This window comes from Solenopsis invicta, chromosome 7 (assembly GCF_016802725.1).
Source record: "Solenopsis invicta isolate M01_SB chromosome 7, UNIL_Sinv_3.0, whole genome shotgun sequence".
In the NCBI taxonomy this organism is placed as follows: Eukaryota; Metazoa; Arthropoda; class Insecta; order Hymenoptera; family Formicidae; genus Solenopsis; species Solenopsis invicta.
Window position 1 is genome coordinate 19040908 of NC_052670.1, and position 21283 is coordinate 19062190.

The 21283-nt window shown below is 31.1% G+C and overlaps 1 protein-coding gene across 5 annotated transcripts in view; it reads left to right on the forward strand.

The window, feature by feature from the left end:
• Positions 1 to 21283, forward strand: part of LOC113003150 (dentin sialophosphoprotein-like) — a 56578-nt gene that overhangs the window by 11221 nt on the left and 24074 nt on the right. Inside the window, exons 1-2 of one of the 5 annotated variants that reach the window (XM_039451904.1) lie at positions 17016 to 17594; positions 18006 to 18077. The exons of 2 other annotated variants lie outside the window; for them this stretch is intronic. In XM_039451904.1, coding sequence (XP_039307838.1) covers positions 17483 to 17594; positions 18006 to 18077 — 184 coding nt within the window. In that variant the 5' untranslated portion in view covers positions 17016 to 17482. Of the gene's footprint in view, positions 1 to 9937; positions 12623 to 17015; positions 17595 to 18005; positions 18078 to 21283 lie in introns of those variants that run through there. 2 more of the 5 variants (XM_026140639.2, XM_039451906.1) reach the window with 2 other exon arrangements.

Here is a 21283-nt window from a genome sequence, read left to right on the forward strand (position 1 = left end):
CTGTCCATGGGGAAATTTTCCAAACTGAGAAGTCACTACTTTCTACATACTCGCAGTACATGATTAATGAAACGACTAGAGCTTATTGGTTGTTACGTTAATCATGAACTGTAAGAATGTAGAAAGATAGCGACTTCTCAGTTTGGAAAATTTCCCCATGGACAGAATCAAAGTCCTTAGTGTACAACGAAATAATAAGCATTGTATTTATAATTAATAAAGAATAATGAGTATCACATAGTACGTGAACACATTAATACACAGCAAAAAGGAGTTAAAGAAAGTAAAGGTTTTTGAATAAAAGTCGACAGAAATTGAGATTGTAATTGATCGCGAGTTTGAAAAAATTCTTAATAATGAGTGAATTTTGCGTGGTATTTTGACATTTTGTGTTTAAAGAATGAAAATTTTTTTAACAGAACATTATCTCTTTTAGTAAAAATTTTAAAAAGTGTGCAATGAAGGAAGAGAAACGAAGAGAAATGAAATAATGAAAGAAAGAAGGGGAAAGCATTGTGAAAGTGAAAATAGAAAAAAAATAAAAAGTAGAAAGGAATTAAAGAAGGTGGAGAAAGTACAGATTGATAAATAAAAGACGAAAGATATTAAGATTGAAATTGAACGCGAATTTGAAGATTTTTTTAATAATGGGTGAATTTCACACGGTATTTTTACATTTTGTGTTTTAAGAATGAAAGTTTCCTTAACTGAACATTATCTCTTTTAGTACAGATTTTCAAAAATGTGCAATGAATGTAGAGAAACAAATAGGAATGAAATAATGTAAGAAGAAAGTAGGAAAAATTTTGAGATTGTAAAATATGTAAACAATAGATAGGAGAGCGGAATTAAAAAAAGTGAAGAAGGTAAAGATTGTTAAATAAAGGACAAAAGAGGTTAAAGAATGCAATTGAACGCGAGTTTCAAGATTTTTTTAATAATAGATGAATATCACGTGGCATTTTGACATTTTGTGTTGTAAGAATAAAAATTCCTTTAATTGAACATTACTTTTTTTAGTAAAAATTTAAAAAAATGTGCAATAAAGGTAAAGAAAAGAAGAGAAATGAAATAATGTAAGAGGGAAAGAGGAAGAATTATGAGACTGTAAAATAGGTAAAAAATAGGAAGGATAAAGGAAAGGAAGGTAGATAATGTAGAAATTAAAAAAATAATATTAGAAAAACGTCTCTTAATATATTTTTTGTGTAAAATATTAACTACCGTTGTAATTTAATAATGCAAGGCCTGCTCATGGAACAAACTGCATGTCTTACATTTTATAAAGGTAATAATAGCTTTGTACAAGGGCAAGACGAACAATATTATATTGATTGGTCATTGTATGGTAAGAAATATAACAGATATTCTATACTCGTATATTATTATAGAGAATGGTTGAAATTAACAGGCATTTTTTTCAGGGTGGCATTGTGGCGAAAGGAGCTTTATTGCTAGCCTTAAATATGAATGTTTCAACTGCAAATATAATAATAACCTGGTTACTCCTCATACTCCCTCTTTAATCCTCGATAGTGTTATTGCTAATTATTGCTTAACACTATAAAACGCGTGAGATCAGTATAAAATTACCTTTTCAAAAAAAAGGTAAAAAAAAGCGCCAAAGTATGTGTGTGCGCAGCTTATCTTTAATTTTTTTTCAAAACACAAGTGGTACTGTTTTTATATTTTAACAGAAAAAATTTTCTTTGTTAACTCATGTGGTAATTACGTTTAACTTTAAATCTACAAAATTAAATCTGTTAATTCTACAAAATCGAAGTATTATAATGTATTTTGTATTTTTATTGAAAAATTTTCCTATTCTAATCTATGTGGTATGTATGTGTGAAAAATGTGTAAAATCTTTAAATTGTGCTAATTATAAAGAGTATATATTATTTTGAAATAACTGTTGTATAATAAACGCACCTCAAATCTTTATTTTTTTTTCTTTAAAACTCAAGTGGTAAAATTTTTGTATTTTAACAAAAAATTTTTCTATGCTAACCTAGTACAAAATCAGTTTAATCCAAGTGGTGATATTATTAATTTTTTCTAAAACAAAATTTAAGTAGTACTTATGTTTGTATTTCCATTGAAAGATTTTTCTGTTTTAACCCAAAGGGATGTATTTAATTTTAATAAGTTTCAATGGAATATGTAACATTTAATTTCAAAGAATTAAAGAGAAAACAAAACAAAATGAGAAAATTTTATTTATTAAATAAAAAATTTTTAATGTACAAAAACTTGGCGCTGCTGGATAAGGACAGCAATAAGAATTGAATAAAAAAGAATTTCATAAATGTAACAAACAGTATGTGTGATATCAGAAATCTGGGTAGATATGCGGTTTAGTATTAATAAGAACAGAATAAGTTTATGTAAATAACAGCGTTAAATATAAAAAAAAATTACAAACAGCGTTAAATATAAAAAAACTACAAATTTGGCGCTGCTATATAAGAAAAGCAATAAAGGGAATTAACATAAGAAAGAATTAAATAACACTTGTAAAATATGCGTTATAATATTAATTATGCAAAGTAAGTGTTGTGCCCGGTGGTGGTCCAGGCACGTCGGTAGGTATTTCGGAATTCGCTTTTGCCCAAAGAGTTAGAATTCACGGGACAGCAGCAGCTCAGACGGGTTGCCAATCAAGAAACATCTTTCTTGTCGCAATATAATGTAGATTTATTCTCGATACTTCTTCTTATACAGTGGTTGCTTACACTTAGATGCCCTGTTACGACGGGCTGCGGTGCGCGTTATCTTCCTATCGCTTCACGTATGAGTTACGCATGGCCGTGATGTTGCTCTGGCGGTTGTTCAAGTTATTCTCCACCGTTTCCCGATTCGGAGGCCCTTTTTATCTTCCGATATTGCTGACGCTAATATGTAGGTCGGCTACATGCTGAATTGGCGGCGGTGCGACATCCGGCGAAAGACTATCTTGTCTTCCGTCGTTGTCGCGTTTTCTGTACGTCTTTCGAGAAGAAGTCTCGAAAGACGATCCGCGCTTTTGCGTTTAGCGAATATTAATATGCACAGCAACGACATCGCTTTTTGTTGCTATGCACTGGTGTTAGCTTAGGCTACAACATAAGTTACAGATTAAGTTTCTTTAATATTATTTAAGTAACATTGGAAATCATTATAAATTTTCTAAGTTACTATAATTATTATATTTTATAATATTATATTTAGTTATAATTAGACATCTAGCAGCGCCAAGTTTTTGTACATTAAAAATTTTTTATTTCAATAAAATTTTCTCATTTTGTTTTGTTTCCTCTTTAATTCTTTGAAATTAAATGTTGTATATTCCATTGAAACTTATTAAAATTGAATACATCTTTTTGGGTTAAAACAGAAAGATTTTTCAATGGAAATACAAACGTATAAGTACTACTTGAATTTTGTTTTAGAAAAAATTAATAATATCACCACTTGGATTAGACTGATTTTGTACTGGGTTAACATAGAAAAATTTTTCTGTTAAAATACAAAAATATTACCATTTGAGTTTTAAAGAAAAAAAATAAAGATTTGAGATGCGTTTATTATACAACAGTTATTTCAAAATAATATGCTCTTTATAATTGGCGCAATTTAAAGATTTCACACATTTTTTTGAATACATACTACTTGGATTAGAATAAGAAAATTTTTCAATGAGAATACAAAGTACATTTCGTAATACAAAGTAATATTTCGATTTTGTAGAATTAGCAGATTTAATTTTGTAGATTTAAAGTTAAACGTAATTACTACATGAGTTAACATAGAAAATTTTTTTTGTTAAAATACAAAAACTGTACCACTTGGGTTTTAAAAAAAAATTGAAGATAAGCTGCGCGCACACACATACTTTGGCGCCTTTTTTTACCTTTGTTTTAGGTATTTTTATACTTATAATGCAATTACAAGAAATAATTCGTGAAACCATAATGTGAAAATTATATCATATAATAATCATATTTCGAGTTGGATTATTGACGATTATAAAGCTGTAAAGAGAAAAAACATAAAAGATTGTGCATTTATTTGAAAATAATGAAAACACAATATACGTACTAAAACTATGGAAACAAATCTTTTACAGACTTTCTCAGGTCTTGTGCATGTGCAGTTTATAAATAATGACGTGATAGAATAATTATACGTACAGGTTAATCTGCGTAATTGGAGCAGGGGGATAATCGTGACACTGAAATAGAATCGCGCTTTAAAATGTGATGAAAATTCTACTATAAATTATATATCACGCAAAGAGTTAAAGCAATACTTAAAACCGTTCTTTTTTTAAATACAGCATAATAGCATAATGAATGAAAAAAGAATACTAAAAGAAATTTTAAATAATTGATTCGCAATAAATCAAATTGATCACAGTAAGTTGTTATAACAAAGATTCGATTTATATAATATGTATTTCAAATTGTTCAAAAAAATTTAAAATATATATTACATTTAGAAGAACAAGATGTTTACTACCGGGAAAAAACTAGAAAATTCTTTGAAATTTCAGAGGATTTTCTTTTTAAACCTTTGAAATTATGAATTCTTATAGAATTTTACTATATACTCAGGGAAATTTTTAAAATTTTATTTTTAAATTAAAATTTTATCTCTTTCTGACAAAATTGTTTCTTTGATTATTTTTTTTAATAATGCAAAATGTCGATAATCGATTAACAATAAATAGCACATACATTTACATTATAATAACTTAAAATTAATTCCTTAATACATAGTTTCATAATATACATCATTCAAAATTACATGAAATTTATTTAAACTAAACATGTTTACGTACAATATATGCACGTACGCACGCACGCACACACACGCACGCACGCACGCACACACACACACACACACACACACACACACACACACACACACACACACACACACACACTCCCACCCACACACACACACACACATAGACCCACACGCACACGCGCGCGCGCGCGAGGAGATAAAAGAGTGAAATACCGTTTTATTTTCTTAAAATAACTCAATAAATATTAAGGAGATCCTGAATAAGTTATGAATTTTACCGACTGAACAATGACTTACACACACATACATGATTTACAATATGTATACGGTTTACGAAATATCAATACGTCATTACATATTATATTGCATGCACACATGCGGATAAATTTCCGTATAAACTTTTTATTTTGAATTAGATGTTTAAGTCTATTTCTAGTAGCTTGTTGTTTCTTTGCGTAATCTACATGTCTATAAACTCCAATTTTGTAAATACACTGTTGAATAGCTTTCATATTAAGAAAATATATTGTAACAATTTGATGGATTTTGGACGTCATACTCGCTAAGAAATGATAAAAAAGATCTGAATAAAAAATGTGACAGTAAAGAATTAAAATTTTATTAAAAAGAAACAAAGTGACAATTTATATTTGATGTTTCCCGGTCATGTTATGATATTGTTGTTATTAATAATTAGAGTTGTAATCAAAAAATTTAATTATTCTGAGTTTGATGACTCATAATCATAATATTTTACTAATTTAACATTTTTAGGATTTGATCGGCCGATCACCAGTGCTACGATATCAGATTGCAATTCCGATGTAAAAGTCTAATTTGGACCCGAATCCTTTGGAACAAATTTTACAACAAACCGCGAAAACAATCACAAAATGATTGATACAAGAATTTCCTTTTTTTAAAAAAATTTTGTATGATGGATGAAAATACATACATTATTGCATCTATGAATGTTATGACAGAATTGTCAAACTGCTGTTACACGTTCAGTATTTTATAAGAACTTTACGTTATAAATGGCATGCAAATCTACTTAACCGTATTTATTTAAATTAAAAAGTATCCTATTAGGAACATGGTCTGATTTAGCCCATTTTCCCCGAGCTATATAGATCGAGTGGTCATTTAAAAACTTTTCGGCTGATTATCTCGAAAAATATGAAAGATACAAAAAAAAGTTAAAACACTTTTTTTATGATTTTGAGAGGGAAAAGAGAACGGCACTCTCAATTTTTTATTTGGAGGGCGTTTTCAACGTAATTTGAAGGTCACATTTGATATTTTTTTAATGGAAATGTATATTTTTTATTACAGGATCTTACTTTACGTACAATGAAAAAACAATGAACTTTTGTAAGAAACATTTTTTGTTTAATCACTATTTTAGGAGATATAAAAGAAAATAGCAAGGCATAGTTACTGCATAAAATTTCGTCATTTATTATAATAAACGTTCAAAATGTTCTCCATTGTTTCCAAACGTACAAAATGTTCGTTCAGAATTTCAGAATCGCCTTTATTATTGTTTAGCCAACAACGGAGAACATTTTGAGCATTTGTTATAATGACGAAATTTTATGTAGTAACTGTGCCTCTTTTTACAATATATCTCCTTAAATAGTGATCAAACAAAAAAAATGTTTCCTACAAAAGTTACTTGTTTTTTTTACGTAGAATAAGATCCTGTAATAAAAAATATAGGTTTCCATTAAAAAAAAAAAACAAATTTGACTTTCAAATTACGTTGAAAACGCCCTCCAAATAAAAAAATAAGAGTGCCATTTTCTTTCCCTCTCAAAATCATAGAAAAAGCAACTTTTTTTATATCTTTTATATTTTTTGAGATAATCAGCTGAAAAGTTTTTAAATTAATAAACACCCTGTATATAATTATACATGGAAAATTTTTTACCGGACAGAATGCTAAAGTTATCCTGTTTTTATTAAACAATCAATAAAAAAGGCACACTAATTAAAAATTTTTTAAATACAAAAACAAAGGTTAAAACGAATCATGTTAGGTGGTGATTGTTATAATATACATTTGGCACCAAAATTAAAGAATCATCTATTCTGACTCCCAAAAATAGGCGAAATTGAAGAAAGTGTAACTTTGTCAAAAATAATCGTAAAAAATGTTCAAAAAAGCATTTTAAAGCTTGAAATCTCTAGTTTCGAGATTGATAATTCATTAAACGATTTACAGATTGTTTACAAAGTTACGAGGATTCAAATGGGGATGCGTCAAATCTCAAAATTTTTTACAAACTTTGTAAAGTTCCACGGCGTGAAATAAAAATTGCACGCAAATGCGGTTTAAAATTTGCAACTTCCTAAATTTGTTTAAATTTAGAAAATTTTGGATTTTTAAAAATCTTTTTGAATTTCTTTCGTTATTTTCTAGTGTAAAGGAATCTTTGAGAAAAATCAACTAAAATAATCAAAAAGTTTTACCCTTTAAAATGAGCCCAAAAAGATCGTTTTACAATTCATTTTTCACGAAGTTCAAATATTGACTTCAGCAAAGATTAAATGTCACGTTCAACAGCAAAATTAAAGAATTACCTTCAATTATACTCCAAAAAAGAGTGTAACATGGCAACCCAACAAAAAAAATTAATTAAATGTTTCAATACGCATTTTACAGCTTAATATTTCTATATACTTTTAATATCGACTTTGAAAATATATACTGATCTTTTATGGAGCTATACGGATATAAGTAAAGATGCAGCAAAATTTGTTTCGAATTTTGCGAGTTTATTTGACGTGAATTAAAAATCGCACACAAATGCAGTTTACAGCGTTTGAAAGCGTGAATCTTTACCTTTAATTTGCGTACTTGTTGAGCGTAGTACGATTTTTAGTCACCGAGTTATTCAACATTAAAGCAAAAAAGGCCATTTTTGCTTCAATGTTAAATAACTCGATGAATAAAAATCGTACAACGCTCAACAAGTACGTAAATTTAAGGTGAAGATTCACGGTTTTAAACGCTGTAAACTGCATTTGCGTGACATTTTTATTTTACGTTATGGAACTGTGCAAAATTTGTAAAAAGTTTTGAGATTTAATGCATCCTTATTTGATTCCGTGTAACTTCATAAACAATTTGTAAATCGTTGAATGAGTTATCAATCTCGAAATTAGAGATTTCAAACTTTAAAATGCTTTTTTGAATATTTTTTTTACGATTATTTTTGACAAAGTTACACTTTCTTGAATTTCACCTATTTTTGGGAGTCAGAATAGATGATCCTTTAATTTTATTGCCAAGTGTGTTAATAAGATACAAAATTAATCATAATTTAACAATACATTTATTCATATATTAGGTTACCTTCAGTGAATACTACAGATTGTATATGATTAAATAATTAAGTCTATTTGTTACTAATTGTATCTAATGCTTGTGAAATACATTTAACAATGCTTTAACATGCTGTGCGATGAAGTCTTACCATGATTCCTTCTGTCTATTACAATTGTCCATGAAATACAGTTTTATGAACATTTTATAAAATATATTTAATTTGAAAAATGTATTTTATAAATAATTTCTTTGGCTAAAAAACAACTTTTTAAAATATTTTTTTGCTAGTACCTATTATGCAACGTTCACTATGAGGTAAAGTGCAAGAGCGATCATAATATCAATAATATAAATTATTCATGACCTTCTCCCGTATATAATTTTGTATTCCGAATTATAATAATATACACCTTATGTTACAATTTAATAAAATTACATTATTTGAAGTCACATTCAAGGTTTTCAGGCTAGACTTAAGTTAAAAAATTAATATTAACATAGATACTTGTCAAAATTACGTAGAGACTATACACCTATAAAAATTTCTGCTACCAGAAAAACTGAATTCTGCTTTTTATAAAAACACAGCAAACACTAATGACTATTAACAATGTTACAAGACACTATTGCAATGTCTAAATAGACTGTAACAAAATAATTTTAACGGTTGCTCTTAAAATTCAACGCGAATTATACGATATCACAGTCTCTTCGTTACTCCTATGTTCGGAACTTTTTCTCTCCTCTATGTGTTCATGTGTGTGTGTGTGTGTGTGTTTGTGTGTGTGTGTGTGTGTGTGTGTGTGTGTGTGTGCGCTCACGCGTATATGTGTATGTTGTAATTCATAATAACTATATTCCTTATCGTTCTAAATTAGCGTTGTTATTTATCACTTTTCGAATTTTGTACTCGTGAGCTAGATCCGTTTATTGTATCTTTACCAGTTATTGATATGCCATTTATTGGTCGTTATTTAGTTATTTAGTTCATATTTAGTTAATATTATTTTTTTAAATACTTTCATAAATTAAATATTTAGTTCAAGTGATTTATCTTTAATGATTGTATGATTAAAGAACATAAAAAAGCGCGTATAATAAAATAAATTTATATCAAAGCTACATTTAAAAAATTTCTAATCTCACCTGGAATTTTGAATTAAATTCCTGGGAAATCAAAGAATTCTGAGGAAATTCTTCCACAATATTTATATAAACATCATGGATAAGAAAGGTAGGATACAAAGAAAGATATTTTGATCTCGAAGATGCATATCATTAAAAAAATCTGTAGCTTGAAAAATTGAGATACAAAATTAGCATTTTTGAAAGAAATTTAAAAAAAATCTTGCGACAAAAAACTTTCCTAAAAAAAAACTTACAATAAATCCGCTCAAATTATTGTTTTGTTTATCGCAGAGAAAAAAAAGCGCAATGCTCGAAGGACGCTCGTAAGGGAAATTGGCGGATTGTGTATCGAGTGGTGCATTAGTAACGGCAGTTCTCTCTCTTCCACATTTCAACCTATTTTAGAGATTGTGAATTTGCAACGAGCAAGTTATAAGTCGGTCGATGTTGCTGAAGTGGAAAGTCGGTAGTACGAGCAGAGGCATAGACGACAGCTGCGGCAGTAGTGGTGGTGGCTGTGGCGGTAGTAGTGGCGGTGATGGTAGTGGTAGTGGTGGCGGTGGCGGTGGTGGTGGTGGTAGTGGTGGTGGTGGTGGCGATGGCGGTGGCGATAGTGGTGGTGGCGACGACGGTGGCAGCGGCGGCGGCGATAGTGGTGGTAGTGATGGTGGTGGCAGCAGCAGCAGTAGTGACGGTGACAGTCTCAATCGACGTGTTACGAACGTCGACTGATGTCGCTCGTAGAGAAATACTAGTCGTGTGACCGGAGACTGCTCCGTTTCATTGATTCTCTTGTATTCGTCTTGCGGATCGTTTCGCTTTACTCAACAGCGGTTTTTAAAGAATCTCGAAAACAACGATGACGACGATAAGAGTAGCGCAAGTACTGTGCGTGTGGTCGTTCCACTAATGCACTCACATTATTCCTGTGCGTGATTCCTCTAGAAATTGAGGAAAGCCTTCGAAGGAATCGATTTCGTATTAGTAACGGCGGTCGTGGGTAGTAACAGACCGATCGCGGAGTTGTGTTGCGTGCGTTGGTGTCTTCTCAGCATTCGTCACGCGAAATCGATAAACGGGGACGTCGCGAAAGGGAGAAAGAGAGAAAGGGAGAGAGAAGTGATCGCTTACACGCGCTACATTACAATTCGCGTCGTGAAAGAGAGAGGTGCTAAACGAGGGGAGAGAGAGAGAGAGAGAGAGAGAGAGAGAGAGAGAGAGAGAGAGAGAGAGAGAGAGAGAGAGAGAGAGAGAGAGAGAGAGAGAGAGAGAGAGAGAGAGAGAAAGAGCGCGCAGAGGCGTTCGGGGATAATCACAGGAAACGTGAATGACAGCAACTGTGGTTGAACTCGACTAATCGGGAATCTTCACGTCTCGCTTCTCCGCCGCGGAATTCGTCTCGCAAAGAGCAACGACGTTTCGGCGGTCGGTGTCGTACGAATTCTACTAGTCCTCCTTTGTACTGTGTGAAATAGGAATTACTTCGTATCTGTCCTCGCTTCGGATTGCTGCGTCTCGCGATTACCTCAATTTCAATGGAACGTCGTGGCCGCGTAGCGACGTATCGTAGTAACCTTGAGACACCGTCAAGGTAACCTGGATCTTCCGCGAGCAGCCGTTGGTCCTCGGCTTTGTGTACTCGCCACATCGGAGAATATCATTAAAGGTGCGAGCGGTGCAATTATCCACGAGATGAAAAAAAGTTCCAGCATGCCTCGATCGATAGGCGCACGGCTTTTGCCGGACTGACTTCTTCGCGCACACAACGTGAAAGCAAATGTGCGTCGTATTTATCAAAAGAAGCACGTGCACCACTTTGACGACGACGACGACGATGACGATGGTTTAACGCAGCATTGGTAGCCTGGTGATCGATCGCGGCAACAGAAGAGAGACACCCGAGTTAAAGCATGTGATCTTTGCGAGGTTCATCGATTATCACGCCGCCGCGCCAAGGGAGGGATGTTACGGCCGCACATCGGCAGGATTACTTAACGTTGGCCGGTCCATGCCTGCCCGATACGGCTAACGTCAATGGCCGCGCCACCGATGCAAACACGACGACGGGGTTGTCGAACGACGATGAGCGATAGCGGCAACGTATAGACAGGTGGAATATCATTGACCGCACGAGAAAGTGTATACGCGCATTGCTGCCGTGGGAATACAAGCGCGAGGGATAGGTAAGAAGCCACAGCACAGGTGGCGGTAATAAGAACGGACAACGAACAGTGAAAGAAAGGGAGAGTCAAAGAGGAAGAAAGATAAAGGTATAGAGTTTACCGTATTGTTCCGAGGAGCGAGACCTGTAAGGAAAGATCTAGAATGAAAGAATGTCAGTATAAGTGAATGACACAGAGAAGGAGGAACGTAATAGAGAAACGTAAATAGAGAGAGAGAGAGAGAGAGAGAGAGAGAGAGAGAGAAACTAATATATATATATATATATAGAAAGAGAGAGAGAGAGGGGGGAAGGGGGGAGCAAACGAAAAGAAGCCTTGATAATGAAGGAACACGGCAACAAACAACATCCGGCGGAACCGGCGACGAAAGCGCTCAAGTCGCTGTTGAAGAAACCGGGCCAGACTAAAGCGAAATCGCAAAAGCATCGCGTGGTGATTAACGAGAAGCTGAATGAGTTCTTTGCGGCGGACTACATTATACTGATTAAGGAGGAGTGCTGTGCCGATTATGAGGAGGATTGCGATTGCTGCTATCAGGAGCATGAGTTTATGCGGCTGGGCAACTGCAAAGAGTGCCGAGCGGAATTAAATTTGCATTTCGGCATCGGCACCGGCACCGGCACCGGCACCGGCACCGGCACCAGTAACGGCAGATACGGCGAGATGGCAAGGGGTGTAGAGCAGGCGCTCTGTGAGAATGTCGTGCGAGATCACTGCGGTGGCGGATCGCGTGAAAAAAGTCAGCAGGGTCGAGAGGACACGCATATGGAGGAGGAAGAAGACGAAGAGGAGGGAGATGACGGTGAAGAGGAAGAGGACGAGGAGGACGAGCGGGAAGACGAGGAGGAAAACGAGGAGGAGAATGTTGACGGGAAGCGGGAAAAGGTGGTGTTGGCGGCCGCGGTGACGACGGTGGAAGGAAAGGACACGAATGAGCGAGGGAATGTGGACGCGGAGGACGCGACGAAGGGACGCCGGCAGAAGGAAACGGCTGCGGATTCCCAGAAGAGCGAAACCGTGGTTCCGTCGCCGCCGCGGCACGATCAGCAGCAGGAAACGCTCAGCCCGCCAGAGGGTTACAAAGACGTGTGCTCGAACAGCGAAATCACGAACGAAACGGAGCAGCGTGGCCGCGCGTCCAGCACGTCGTGCACGGAGTGCAATTACTATCAGCAACAAGCAGCGGGTAAGTCGACTAGTAGTATTGTTACATAATGTTAATTTAGTTATTTTCTCGATTGATACTTAGACGACACGGAAGATGTAACTTCCGTAACGTTCCCAATGCCCCTCTCTTTCCTTCCACTCTTGCGATATAAATGGAAAAAATGGATTCTCTCTCTCTCTCTCTCTCTCTCTCTCTCTATATATATATATATATATATATATATATATATATATATATATATATATATATATATGTGTGTGTGTGTGTGTGTGTGTGTGTGTGTGTGTGTGTGTGTGTGTGTGTGTGTGTGTGTGTGTGTGTGTGTGTGTGTGTGTGTGTGTGTGTGTGTGTGTGTGTGTGTGTGTGTGTGTGTGTGTGTGTGTGTATATATATATGTATGTATGTATGTATGTATGTATATATATATAACGTAGTTAAAACGTAACTAAGAGATTGTTTCACTTCTTAATTTTCAAATTGAGTAAATAAAAAAAAACATGTCTCTAGAACTTTTGTATGTAATAATTTTATTTTAAACAGTTGGGATTGATCCTTTTCGTATATTTTTACCTACTTAGACATTTACGCTTTTATGCTTATATTAGTTTTAAATTTCAATTTATATTAATTTATTAATTGTCAAAATGTGACAAGTAATTATATTCTTTCAGAAAGGATCTTTGATCTTAAGTGAAATAAAAAATATTCTTGATATACTTAATTCTTTGCAGTATACTCGTATGTCACCTTTCTCTATTCAGTTTTTTTAATAATTTTTACCAATTTTTTTCATACTGCCGCAAATTCAAACGCAATCATGAATATGTACAAAATAAATTCTAGCGAAAAGTAAACAGTGTATAAATATTTATTATTATTTGAAGAGGTTACAGATCATTTATGTAAATTGCAATTTTAGCAGTTTCCAGTTCACATGGTTATCTACCGAATTATTGAAGATAACAAGTATTTGAAAAATATTTTACAGCATAGTCACAATGTCTTTTTCGATTATGGCTGTTCTTTGATTGGTCAATTTCTACAATTCCTTGTTCTGATTAGTCAATTAAACGCTTTGAAGTATTTGTATCGTCAAGTGGATCGCAAGCTATTCATAATCTAGTAATGACTTATTGAAAAATTTTGTTTTTGGTATGCCATTTTGAATTTGTCATCTGTAACCTCAGATTCAATTTCTCCTAACAATAAGTATCGAGTTTTGTTAAATTCTTAGAAATTTAACAATATTTGTGCACCATATTAGATCGGTTATGTTAAATTTTCGAATTTTTAATTTGGATTTTGAATTCGAAATCAGTGATTCATAAATCTTCTAAATATTCTCTTACAGAAAAAAATTATAAGAATACGAAAAAAAACATTAGTATACTGCAATTCTTCAAAGTCGTACACCAGTAACGTTTTAGTGTTCTTAAAGTTTTTTTTTGTACGCGTCAAGTTTCGTTGAAATTGAAATGATAGATGTATATCCTAAAGAATTATCAATTTTATACAATACAAAAATAAAACAATATTAAAATTAAATTAATAATTCTTATCTCTCGAATTAAGTAAGAAAAAGATTGTGATCTATTGTCTTAAAATAATAACACATTATATATATTTTTTATATATATTTTTTATATATATTTTAAAATAAATCTTTAGCCGATATTATAACGCATGGTGGTAATGCCATTATTTAGTGCAATTATTTTATTCTAGAAAGAAAAATTTTACATTTGAAATACTCTTTTTTCTCAACAATAAATTATATGATTATACATATATTATATAGTCCCTATATTGATCTTATTTTATGATAAGAATGATTAAAAATTGAAATCTTTTCTTTGAGTGTATATTGAAGAAAAAACCAATTTTTTTTTTGTTAGAAATTATAAATAGGTAATGCAAAAATTAACAAAGTTACTGAATATTTTGTCAATATTTTGAACCTAATGAGAGATTTTGTGTATCTATATCTATAAATATCCCGCCAGTAGAGAATTAACTTTACTCAGCAGATTCCTTCAGCTCCCAGATTTTCATTTAGATAATTAAAGATTAAAATATAATCTTTCATAATCATATAAACACATATAATATATAGCTACAGAAATATATACAGTAGCAATATATTTTAGTAAAAGTATTGTATGTTATACTTTGTTAAATCACTTTCAATGTTTGCAAAATAGTTAATTTATGGCTTATTTGCTCACATTTTGCCTCATTTTCATTTATTTTACAAACTTTCTTTTTGTTATGTGAAGAAGAGAATAGCATGTTAAAAATACTGTGTGTGTGTGTGCGTGCGTGCGTGTGTATATATATTTCTCCCCCCCCCTCTCTCTCTCTCTCTCTCTCTCTCTCTCTCTCTACACACACACACACACACACACACACACACACACACACACATACAATGAACTTTTTAAGTTCGACATTTTAAGATAAAATATAAACTGCTTTTTTCAAATCAATCTCTTTTCCACAATTTTCAAGAAAAAAAATCCATACACTAAACGACAGATAATTTTTCTAAGAATATTCCACAATTTTCAAGAAAAAAAATCCATATACTACAAATAGATTATCTTTCTAAGAATATTTCTGCCAAAAATGAAGTCGGACTATTAGTTTCCGAGAAAAATTTAATCTGTTGCGGCGGAAGAGTTTTGTAAAAAGATTATGCAGTCTTTATTTTAAACTCAATCACTTTGAAAATTTACAATTTTGCAGTACATTGTGTATACTGGATGTTAAAATATCATTTAATTATACGTAGTAGTTAATTTTTAAAAAATTTTGAATTTATGCTTATATTTTAGACCTAGGCAAAGTGGTCTGACTCCTTAAATAATAAGGATAAAATAATATCTCTAATATTTTGCAACGGAGCCCTTTGGAATAGCAACCGATTTATTGAAGAAATATTTTGATATAAAAATTAAGAACCCATGCTAAAAAAATCCCATGTTATTGTTTAACTTTGCATAACTCGAAATGTGTACAATCAAATAAAAAGTTAAATAATAAAACAAAACATTCGAATGTTAGGCACGATAGATTCATTATTAAGGTTTAAAAAAGAAACATAAAGTAGCAAGATTCAATTCTAGGTTTTTACTTTTATTAACTTTGTTGTTTAAATTATAAAAGTATATTCTATTACTTACTAGTTTATGAATTTATTTTATAGTTAACTTTTTCCTTGCGAGACTGTGTCTGACTTTTGTCATTATTGCCTGCCATGCCATTAAAGTACAATTTGTTAGATGCTCTTCTTGAGTTATGTTGTAACACTGAGAAAAAAATTAATTATGAAATACGAAATAGTATTATAAAAACTACAACATTTATTAAGACATTTCTTAGTTTGTATTCACGTTTTTAAAGTTTTATTTTAGCTTTCCGGAACAAATGTTTTATATAGAGAAGAAAAGGATAGGTATTATGGCTACTGTCGACAATATGGCTACCCTTATTATTTCCGTTATTAGGTGACGTATTCTAACAATTACTTATGGAGTTATTCGTTTAGTAGCCTGCCGTTTTTAGTGTTGCTAATATGCCAATACATAATGACTGACAATTGTTATAAGGCATTTTTACTTTTGAGCATTTCTAAACTTTTTCAAGGTACACTTTTAACCTTCAATTACATACACTTTCTCATTATTCTTAAACTTGTATTATCACACGAAGGTACATTCGAGTGTTTTTTTGTTATTTAACTTTTTATTCGGCCGTATACATTTTGCGTTATACAAAGTTAAAACAATAACATGGAATTTTGTTAATATGGTTTTTTAAGCGAAATTTTTTTATCGAAATATTTCTTCGATAAATTGATTGTCATTCTAAAGAACGGTGTTTAGAAACATTAGAGACATCATTTTGTGCTTGTTGTTTAATGTTAAACAGGGATAAAATGTTATTTTTAATGAAATTTTTAATACTTCTAAAGCTTCTGAACGCAGGAAAATTCTAAATCAGGAAAATTCTAAACAATAGAAAATTAAAAATATATAATTTTGTAACAAGGTATTGTTTTTTTTAAACTAAACCAATTTTTTAAAATTATTTTTATGGATAGCCATATTACAACCACTTTTTTTTCTTCTACCGATTATGCAATGCATTAGATTTTTATAAATTACGTCCTAAATAATAAATATTTTATTACTTTGAGTCTAGAATCTGTCAAACAACACTTTGAAAAATAATATACAGACTTATATACTTAACAGTACAAAATTATAACAAACGTTATAATGTTATTATAATGTTTGTTATAATTTTGTACTGCTAAGTATATAAGTCTGTATATTATTTTTCTCCTTTTCTATCCTGATTCTTATATTATTATGTACAATTCCTTCAAAAATTAAAAATTATTTGCTTTTCGTTGAAAATTTATACACAAGTTTACACTAATTTCCTTTTTGAACAACAATTTTAGAATGTACGTATTGCAATTACACGTATTATCTTTTGTTAGTATTTACAATATCATATTTTTCTAAAAATATTTCTCTGTGTCGTTTAATTAAAAATCATGTGTTTGCTATTTGATAATAGAGTTTGAACAAAAATTATTGTTATAGCAAACATTTATTTTTCTTTTGAAGATTATTTAAATTAGTTAAAAAACAATAATCTTTGTACACCTTTTCATAAAACCTATAAGCGTGAAATTATTTTTGCGAGAAGGCAATTTCGAAATATGATAACGTATAGCATACGCGTAGTGTAGTAGGATTTAATAATTGACAACAATATGCTAATAATTTATATGCTTTATGCTACACACTTGGCACGCATGATGAAAGTAATAATGCTACGTATCTGAAGTTGGATCTATCAGCTTTAATGGAAAGGTGCAAATTAGAAGAATTGCATCGTTACTCAGCTCTTTTCTCACACATAACCAAGGAACAGTCCCACGATATATTCCTTCACACAGGATGCGAATATAATAATGGTATTGTTTTTCATGAGTCTAGCTACGGTTGGTAAACCGTTTAAGAACATAGCAGGATTTTTATGCGCATTCTTTAGAATACTTAAAAGTGCTTCTAGTAAAAAATATCTATCTACGAATATTTAAAATATTTATTTTGATAGTTATAATATTTTCTTATACCATTTGCTTCTTTAAACGATAGTTTATACACAAGTTAATATTGACGTAATACGATTTTTCAAACAATATTCGATTCTTTATCAGAACTGAAAAATCCGTAGATCATTTGTAAAAAAAATAATAACGTTTTTGACGTTGGTAGAAAAGAAAAACTCATTATCCATAATGTATTAAGCGATTAAAAACTCTGATCAGATCTGTAATCGCGGTCATACAAAATGTCAATGCATGTAGATATATTATGTATAGGCTTATTCGCATATCAACACTCACCGGAAGTGCGGCCTAGCGTAATTCCGGTACTTCCCCGGGAGATACTCGGTAAGAACACTTATATTTCTAACCGAACAATTTGATGGAAAATAAAATACCTAAATTTTTCTAGGCGTCATGTAAACATTCATTAGGCATCGGTACTTGGAGGGGAGAAATCTACAAATTTTTTAAAAATTTATATCAAAATAAAAATGAAGAATAATATTTAAAGTACGATTCAAATATTTTATTGATTATTATGCCATATTGTATACAAATATTGCACAATAATGACACAATAATGATAATAAATTATTGAAAATTGTGCAATAATTGCGATAAAATGATACATTGTAACGTAGCAGTTTTGTTGGAATAAAATTTCTAAATTATATTTGTCAAAAATGAGACAAATCTAAATTTAAAATATAAATATTTTATAATTATTTACAAAATTTTTTTATTTTATTTTAATTCTTTATTTAAAATTTTGTTATAATATTTCTACATTATACTTCAAGGAACAGTAACATATTTTTATAAGCATATATATGAATTAATTATATTTTTAAATGTTTTATACATAATACAGCTAAAATATTTTTCTTTTTTATTTTGAACCAATTTTTTCGAAATTTTGCAAATATGATACCAAAATGGTTCACATTTTGTTATAATTTTTTAAAAATATTATTTTAAAATTAATTTGACAAATAGTTATCAATATTTTATATATAAAGATCAACAGAGAGTTCTACATTTATTTTTGCAAATATATCTACATATAACTAAATTATAATTTTTATATAAGATTTCATATTTTATATTTCTCATTTTGTATACTGATTTGTACATAAAGGAATGTTGTAAATTATAGTTATGTTTCAAGCACCTATTACTACTATGTTTAACCTTCCACAAGTAACAAATGAATTTATTATCAGTTTTTTGTAATGTATTGCAAAAGATACGATTTAGACAATTTATATTTGCAAATATTTCATAATATGTCTATTAAAATTTGTTTTATATAACTTTACATATGTGTGTCCCAGTGTGGGTGTGAAGTACAAACAAACAATAACTACATTATGAAATTTTATGCATTTGTGAGACAAGAGAAGGATTGTGGCATACTAATGTCAAAAAGGACACAAATTAATGATTCTTCGTAGATCTCACAATAAATGCCACAAAACAAGATTTTATGAATATTTTATAAAATGTATTTTATTTGAAAAAAAAAAATAAGAATTTTGTAAAATAACTTCTTTGTTGCTAGTAAGTATTATGCAACGTCTATTATGAAGGTGGTAAAGTCTCAAGAGTCATAACATTGGTAATACAAATGGCTGACGACCTTCATACAAAATACAACTTTATATGCCAAATTCATACGTATACATATTATATCACATTAAATTGAATTGCATTATTTGAAAGTCACGTTCAAGGCTTCAAACTAGACTTAAGTTAAAATATTAATATCTAATATACTATCTAACTATAGTATATCTATAACTTTTCAAAATTAAAGAGTATAATATACTGTAAAAATCGCTGCTATTTACAAAACTGAATTCAACTTTTATAAAAACACAGTGAACACTAATAATCAGTAATCATTCTACAATGTCTAAATAGATTATAACAAAGCAATTTTAACGGTTACTCTTAGAAGTCCACGTGATTTGTACTGGATATCTCACTACCCTACTATTTCAATCTCGTAATATATCGAAAAAAGATCAAATATTTAATAATTATAAATAAATAATAATGTAAAGGTGAAAATCGATATAAATCTGGAATAAATTTATTTTCACGGTCAACATATTTTTATTGATATTAATTATCAGTTTTACTATTATTATCCCTTACATTAATAGAGTCTTACATTAAAAGTCACCAATCTGGCATAGTACTTTCTAAAGCATTGCTTTATATCTCGGAAACTAAACATTACACTGTATTAACAAGATTAATAAAAACATGATTTGCTTAGGTAATTGAAGAAATAAAAATGTAGTTTATACATTTATGACTTTTTTTTATATAAAATTTGCTATAGGTCATTAAATATAAAATATCCGATTTTAAATAAAAAAATTTATTTATTATATCTTAAACAAGAAGCAGTACAATTAATGAAAATATGCGCCTAAACTATCAACATAGTTTTGCCATCTTAACTTATTTATGCCGGCAGTGAAGAAGCCTGTAATATAGAGTGAGTGGCAATGAAATCGTGAAAGGCGTTTTCTACAGTTTATTGAGAATGAAAATATTTTCCCTTGCCAAGTGGTTCAATGCTTGAAAAAAATGATAATCTGTTGGTGAATACGATGAATGACAAAGAGTTTCCAAGTCCAGCTTCTATAGTTTGAGCAGCGTTGTTTGTGCGATATATGGTCGAGCGTTGTCTTGCATAAGATTGGTTTGTTTCTGTTAACCAATCTTGCTGTTTAATTGCAAGTTCTCTTGTTATTTCATCCAATTGGTTGTAGGAGATATCCACTGTAATCAATTGATCAGATTTTATGAAATTATAGTGGATATTACCAACGCTGGACTACCAAACAGACACCATTAGCTTTTTTTGATGAATATTCTGCTTTGGACTGTGTTGAATTACCTGGAACTCTCAAAAAATTTTTGACTTTGAAACTCGAAATATCATAACGTGTTTAGCAAGGCTGTGACTAATAAATGTACAGTCGATGGTTTGAGAAGTTCCGTTCTAGATATTTTAATCTTAAAAGTAAGCCTGGGTGACCTGAGACCAAGATCGACAATGATGAGCTAAAAGTTGTAATAGAAGTAGATACATCTCAAAGTACGCATGAATTTGCAGTAAGGTTTGAAGTTACTATTTCAACAATATTGAATCGTTTGAAACAAATCGACAGGGTAAAGAAGCTTCCGCATGAATTAAACGAACGTCAGAAGAGAAATTGTCTCGAAGCTTGCTTTTCTTTATTGTCATGGCATAAAGGCGAATCAATTCTACATTATTGTGATGAAAGGTGGATTCTTTTTGACAACAGACATCATTAGCTTTTTTTGATGACTATTCAGTTTCGGACTGTGTTTCGGCACTTCATCTTTATTTAACTATTACGCCAAATGCTTGCAAATGTCATAATAGTTAGATAAAGATAAAGTGCCGAAACACAGTCCAAAGCCGAATAGTCATCAAAAAAAGCTAATGGTGTCTGTTGTCGTAAAGAATTCATTTTTCATCACAATAATGTAGAATTGATTTGCCTTTA